This window comes from Rhynchophorus ferrugineus, unplaced genomic scaffold (genome assembly GCF_030347505.1).
Source record: "Rhynchophorus ferrugineus isolate W39M unplaced genomic scaffold, kcgeb_rfMv2 rfM2, whole genome shotgun sequence".
In the NCBI taxonomy this organism is placed as follows: Eukaryota; Metazoa; Arthropoda; class Insecta; order Coleoptera; family Curculionidae; genus Rhynchophorus; species Rhynchophorus ferrugineus.
Genome location: NW_027472581.1, coordinates 69,886,474 through 69,893,735, shown reverse-complemented (window position 1 = coordinate 69,893,735; position 7,262 = coordinate 69,886,474). Strand labels below are relative to the sequence as shown.

At 34.3% G+C, this 7,262-nt stretch overlaps 1 protein-coding gene and 1 long non-coding RNA gene across 2 annotated transcripts; both read left to right on the top strand.

The window, feature by feature from the left end:
* The first annotated feature begins 2,594 nt into the window (after positions 1–2,594).
* Positions 2,595–6,511, top strand: LOC143190286 (uncharacterized). Its single transcript, XM_076394495.1, has 2 exons — positions 2,595–3,476; positions 5,633–6,511. The coding sequence occupies exons 1-2, from the start codon at positions 3,285–3,287 to the stop codon at positions 5,876–5,878; spliced, it is 438 nt and encodes a 145-aa protein (XP_076250610.1). The 5' UTR covers positions 2,595–3,284; the 3' UTR covers positions 5,879–6,511.
* Positions 6,062–6,511, top strand: LOC143190287 (uncharacterized). Its single transcript, XR_013004202.1, has 2 exons — positions 6,062–6,244; positions 6,316–6,511. It is a non-coding gene; the product is annotated as an uncharacterized LOC143190287 (long non-coding RNA).
* Positions 6,512–7,262: the final 751 nt, after the last annotated feature.

The following is a 7,262-nucleotide window of genomic DNA, read 5'->3' as shown; positions in this document are numbered from 1 at the left end:
ACAGAGTCTGTACATTATACATACAGACATAAATACAGAGCGTTGGGAACTATTGACTGTTTAGTAATTGACTACTTTTTACTATCGATTGTTTCAGTTTCTATTTTCGGACCGACTAGTTTTTATCATCGACTGTTCCGACTGATTTAATTAAATTTTACTATCGACAGTTTCTAATGTCACTCAATTAGTTTTAAAAGTTTAGATTTATATGTAATATATTTGGTTTTATGTTTTGTTTGTAAATAATAATATATTGCATATTAATATAGCAGAATTTTGGAACTCTATTTTCAAGATTATTTATTAATGTAATAGGGTTAAAGAACAACCTTTTGTAAATAGTAAAATAATGTTCACGGCATTTATGTTATTTTGGCAACCATTGTATCCGATTCGATTTTCAAAGTCTCCCGATGTTGGTTTAAGCCTTTTGAAATAATAATATTTTAAATAATAAAATATTCTTCATTAACAATAAATAAAATTATTATTGCATTTAAACAAGGTGCAAGTTTAATTATTTTTTAATTTTTAGTGAGTTCCTTATTTATATTTTGACGCCGGTTCAATTTTTTACTTAAAAATATATTTTAGTTGTTCGACATCATTAGATTGGTTCCCTTTTGAGTATATAGCACGTGCTAGCAATTTTCAATAACATTCAAATCTGGCCTCTTGTGAAGAAAATTTTGGGTGTTAAAATTTGAATATTCTGTTCTGAAAAATAGTTTTTAATGAGTTTCGCAGTATGAACAGCAGTATTTTTCAGCTAAAAAAATATTATCCTAACTGGTAATTTATGTTTCACAATTGACTAACTGAACTTCTATTCATTTATATTATATTCCTATGTTTCATTCAAAACCTATAGCTGCTGAACACATAAAACTTTTTTGTTCTGGCCTAAAACCAGGCGATGGAATGCATACCTGGTTGCGGGGACTTGCCTTGGAGTGACAACCAAGTGAGCTTACCAATACACTAAACCGACACCGCGTCACAGTTAACTCTTGTGGATCGCTACTGCTACTGCATTAAATTTGGGGATATGGCACCCGCTGATCGGGCAGCCGTTATTGGGCACGACGACCCGGCGATTCTATTGATTCGCTAATCTTTGTTAACACAAGACTGGATACTGTCGTATGGGGGCAAAAGTTATGACTGTAGCGACGGATGAGGTCGTTTCAGCCTGGAAAAGGGGGGGAGCTTAGCGGTGACGCGGTGCTAAGCTCCCAGCATGTCAACCAGCTCGCGAACAAGCGCATTTTCAGAAGAACTTGAGCTGAGTTTCTGTTTGTGGAATGATTGAGATATGAAGTGCTTGATTTCTGGAGTGTCAGTTTCCCTATGAATTTGATTATTTCTGACAAACCATGGAGCATTTAATATTCTCCTAAGGAGCTTATTTTGGAAAACTTGAAGCCGTTTGATCTGGTTGGGTGTAACAAACTTGAAGTAGACATTAGAGCCGTAGAGGAGTACGGACCGAATTAACATCTTGTAAAATAAGCATTTGATGGAGATGGGAGGTGTGCTAGAAGGGCAGATGAGAGAAGATAGCTATCCCCGAACCTTTCTGGATTGCTTTCTGGACTTGGGTATGCCAACAGAACCGCCAGTTGCAGTGGAGACCTAGATACGTGACGTTATCCAGCCATGTAATTATTGCTTTGTCGATCTTAAGTTGCGAAACGCGCAGTGCGTAACTCTTCTTATGGAAAATGATGGCCTGAGTTTTCAGGGGGTTGATTTGCAACCTCCAAAATTTGAACCACTTGACCGCATGATCGAGCTACTTCTGTAAACCTTCATGAATTGTAACTTCGAACCTGGCGGCCGTGAAGAAAGCAGTATCATCAGCGTAAAACGCGACGGCAATGTGCTCTTTTTTCGGCAGATATGAGATTAAATAAGGCTGGGGCCAGTAGGGAACCTTGAGGTACGACAGCATCGATTTGTTACGACTGGAAAGTGATTCCTTGATTGTGATCTGGGTAGATCTGCCCGAGCGATAGCACTTAATGAGACTGGTTAGGTCTTTTGGTTTGATGTAATCACGAAGGGACGTTCTTTGATATCGATTTTAATGGAGGTTGTTTTGAAGTTATTTACTGATAACGAGGGTAGGAGCTCGGATTTGACTCCTTTTCTGACGAGAGTGGCGGTTCCACCGCCTCGACCCGGAGTTCTGTCGTTTCTGTAGACAAAAACGTGTTCGAAAGAGACGATGCGAAGGTTTCAATAAAGTTTCCTGGATGAGAACGATGTCGACGTCATAGAATGTCATGACGTCTTCCAATTCTGTTTGCTTTCCGCGTAAGCTGTTTGCATTCCATGTCATCAGAATAAGATATTTCGGAACAGCCATTTCGAAGATTTAAAAGGCTGCTGGAAGTTAAAGAAACAGGTAAATGTTGCCACTTAGGCGGCGACATTTGGGAAAAGACGAGCAAGTTGGTGAGCCAGGTCGATCACTTGCAGGAAAGCCTGCGGGTCAGTAAACGCCTGCATTGGGAAGTTAAGGTCCGGTGTATTGGCTGGAACATGAGTTTGATTTGGAGCACGCTGGGTGACGCTGGCTAGTTTTTGGGCTTTCTGCCACCTTGGTTACTTTGGAGCCACCTTGGAATTTTTGGTTTTCTTGGAGCAGGACAGCAGCTGCAACCGGTGAAGTTTGCGGTGTGAATTTCACCGCAGTTGCTGCACTTCGGAGGTGCTTCTGGGATTTTGGTACAGGATCTAGTCTCGTGATGTCCGGAACACATAGCACTTCATTCATCCTACTGTCTACAATTTAAATAACTTGATTTTAAAACTTTAATAACTAAAACTTTAATAACTTTCTTAAATTGTGATAGTAATACTTATAAGTAGCTATAGTGTGTTAAAAGTTAAGTTAGTTTTGTCAGATAGTGTCTTTTTTATATATAAAAATGTAATAATAATTATCTGAGTTACGCGAGTAACTAAGATCCGATCCAGTAAGCCGCCTAAGATCGGATTCTTTTTGAGATGCCTCTTTGTTATTTATTGGTTAATTTAATTCGTTAGTAATTTTTTTTATGATTGGGCTCTAATAATAACAGTCATAATGTTGATCAAACTATTTAATATCCAGAGGTCGAATATCGAATACATTGAATTAATGTAAGTGTAACTATTTATTGTTCTTGTTAAACTGATATTAAATTTACGATATGTAATTGATACTATTTTCCGTGATATCATTGAGCTGAACGCCCCAATTTCAACGTCAATACATTTGTTGAGAGTACACGATGAGGACGTTACGTATAGTTTTTGGGGTTATTCTAGGCTACCTGTATTTTACATCAGTTCTGTCTAGGAAAATTCCTGAAGGATATTATCACAGTGATGTTATAGTAACAAAATGGCCATCGGAAAAACCACCAACATCTGTCGTTCCAACAAAAGATGCTTCCCGATCATCCCATGAGCCTGGATGGATGGTAATATTTTATTTTATCTCTAATTTTATTGTTTATTAATAACACATCTATTTATATTTTTTGTTTGTTTGTGCTTATCTGTATTAAAAATAATATACTTAAATCATTTTTTATACTTGCCTTTTCGCTTTTCGAGATTTGAGTACTTATCATAGTCGTTTGTTTTTTTAATCTTCAAAATATATAAATATACTATTATAAGTAAAATTGTTATCTTCTGCATAAGTTTTGGTTTTGGATTTTTATACATTTAATACATGATGAGCGTAATAAATTTCGGAAAACCGTAGAAGGTTTTTGAAGCGTTGAATACGGGAGTAAAAAAATATTGAATGTTAAATAAGTACTAAATGGTGTATATATACCTATCAGATCGAGGATAATAGTGAAGAAACGAGTTAACTTACGTTATGAATACTTTGTAAAATGTTAAATATTGTCAAATACTATTATTCATATCGCAAAACTTTGCAATATAAAAGATAACCTCTGCCAATTAAAATGTCTCTAAAATTTTTTAAAAACTGTGATTAGTAACACATATTTAATATCATAATATGTATTTATACACCATGAATTATCTGATATAATATTATTGGTTAAACTTAAATATTGATATATATGTATTAAATAAATATCTCATAAGGTAGTTTTTCTCACAATCAATATTTTTTTACTAATTTGTTCAAACTAAACTTAGCTTTGTTAACTGGGGGTCCCAAATCACGGGCAGATTAGTGAATAATCAATTTATAGAGTATTTGAATTTGAGTATTCTATTTCCTCTGATTACTGACATGGTTGTTCCTTTTCAGGTTTATAGACTATAAATGCAGCTATTGCACTAGTAGGACGACTATTTCGACTATTTCATTATGATCACTATGATCACAGCACTAACAAGCTATCTATTATACGTTTTGCATTTTCCCATATAAATTCATTTAATAGTGAAAATATTTGTTTCTTTAGTCTTAGTTTTGGGATAATTAGATTTAATCAAACTTTGATTTATTAATAATTTCTTTTACAATATATATTAATCAATAAATGTTCTACAACGTATTTCCATCTTCGCGGCAATATGGCGATATCGTGTCGAAAGAACGATCTTGGTTTGGCAGCGATTCAGTTGTCCACTGCTTCTTCGCACTTCCTCAGAAGTCAGTTCCAAACCAATAGGTAAGCAAGCCTGAACAAGCGATAATCATAAGGCGCGACTTTATGTCTAATGAGTACGCTTGGTGTAACAGAACTTTCCATTCGACACTAATGTATTCTTCACAATTCTTGTAACATGCATTTGAGTGTTGCTATGCAAAAGGATAACTTTGCATCTGTTACTCTGTATTGCTGTTTTTTTAACAATCCGTCATTCAACTTATTCAACTGACGTCGGTAGTGATCTGTAGTGATAGTGTTATTCCGTTTGATTCATCATATGTATAACAAGGTTTTGTATACTCTCCTTCGGTGGCGATGTGGAAGACTCTCATACGCTAACCCAGAACTTGTTGGGCTTGACATCATCGGAGTAGATTTACTTTTGATCTCCAGTCACAATACGCTATGCACAACTTTTCGTTTTTTGGCCAGAAAGTAATGAATTGGGTCTTTAAGATTGCCTATAAATGTCTGGAAGTAGTTGATTCATTAGTTAGCATTCTAAAAGTTTTTTGAGAACTTGGGCTTGGTTTTTATTCAATAAATTTTACAATTCAATTTAATATTAAAATAGTCTTTTATGGAAGTTCAAGCTGTTTTTCGTATGTTTTCTCGTTACTCTTAAATCACTGAAACCAAACTGGCTAGGATATAATGGAGCAGCATCTATTGGCTTCGGCAATAGATGCTAGAATAACTGTAACTAATAAATGTGAAATTATTACTTTATCTAGAGTAATGTCAACGCTATCCAATTCAATAGTGTTTTATATAGATAGTTCTTTCTCAATATATTCTCATAAATAGATATTGATCAAAGTAAATGCAAGCATCTAATACATAATGTCATATATAGCTCTTATGTTGTATTTTAAAGTAATATATATTTTTGTTATCTTTAACAATAATTTCTTATAAAAAATCTACATAAATATAGATACTGAACATTTTTCATTTCATTTTTTACACATATATTTTTTTTTTTATTTTAGAGAAAACAACTATTGAAATTTGGTCAAGTAGCTTCAAAGATTGGTAACGTTATGGGTTCTCATGCCAATAAAATTTCTCAAGCCTTGGATAAGATCTGCGAAGTTGTGAAGACAGTTATTCCACTGTTAGCAGCTGTGTGTCACGTAGGTGATTTTGGTTTCTGCAGCGCAACAGATGAAGCACCATTGCGACTATCAGAAGCAATGAATCCCAATGATTTAAATTTAGATAGCCTCGATAGATAATTAATTATATTTTCATTATATATAAACTTTTTTAGTTGCGTCATTGATACTTGCGAATGTTGTGTTTTTGATTTTAAATTGTATAGTGTTGTAAGTGTTTTCTGAATTGCACATTTTATTTACTTACGTTAAGTTGTTTATTTATATTGATTCATTTGCGTTATTAAAAGTAAATAATACTGAATGTCTTATAATATAGAATTGCGATTTAATTTGATATATGTTATTACAATTGTCGTATATTTCTGCAACTGCACTGTAATGAGGATTTTTATTATTTTCTTGGTGATTTTATTTGTAATTGCGATGTTTAATAACACAGTTGAGGCGAAACACCATTGGTTAAAGAAGCATTTAAAGAAAGTGGTAAGTTCTGCCATTGATTTATTTTTTAATGTGTTACAACATGTGGTTGAGTAAATTGGTTGTCTATTTAGGAAAAAGCTGTGAAAAGGGTACGCGATAGAGCTAAAGAGAATTTGGGAGTTGTTGCGGGATATGTTGGTGTTGCTGGACAATTAGGTTTATTACCAGGAAGATAAACTTCTGTAATATTGCAAAGGGAAAGGTTCTTGTTATATTTGTTGTAATACATATTGTTAACTATCGTTTAATAAATATTGTTGGGCCTAAGATATTTTGTTTAAATCTATTATTTAATTAATCCCTATATCGTACTTTGATTAGACTTGAACTTAGAGGGTGTGGGAAAATAGTGTTAAGCTATCATTTGCTTTTAAAACAGCTACAATACTTCGATTCGTAGAGTGTTGTTGACATGCTGTGTGTCTAACAAGTCAATTGAAAAGTCGCCGGCCTGACGCATAGGTGGCTACTAGAATTAAATCCGTATATTTTTTAGTAAGCCCTAACCCTCAAAAGATGCGTGTATAAATTTGACAGCAGTCGGATCATTAATTTGTGCATCTTGAGTGAAGCAACTTTTGTTATTGTGAAAAAAATGAATAAAAAAGAATTTTAAGTGTTGATAAAATATTACTTTTTGAAGGGAAAGATATAGTTGAAGCAAAAACTTGGCTTAATGCCGAGTTTCCGGACACTGCCCTAGGAAAGTCAACCATCAATGATTGGTACGCTAAGTTTAGACGTGGTGAAATGAGCACCGAAGACGGTGAAGCCAGTGGACGCCAAAAGAGGTTGTTACCGACGAAAACCTTTAAAAAATTCACAATATAAATTTGAATGACCATAAATTGAAATTGAATGAAATAGCAGAAACTCTAAAGATATCAACTGAACGTGTACATCATATCATTCACGAATATTTGGATATGAGAAAGCTCTGTGCCGCGCGAGCTCACTCTTGACCAAAAACAACGACGACTTGATGATTCGGAGCAGTGTGTGAAGATAATCAAGTGTA

Bases quoted from the DNA above. Each gene is read 5' to 3' on its own strand.
- LOC143190286 (XM_076394495.1), top strand. From the start codon at position 3,285: ATGAGGACGTTACGTATAGTTTTTGGGGTTATTCTAGGCTACCTGTAT. The intron at 3,477-5,632 runs GTAATATTTTAT...TTTTTATTTTAG, and splicing joins CCCATGAGCCTGGATGGATG to AGAAAACAACTATTGAAATT.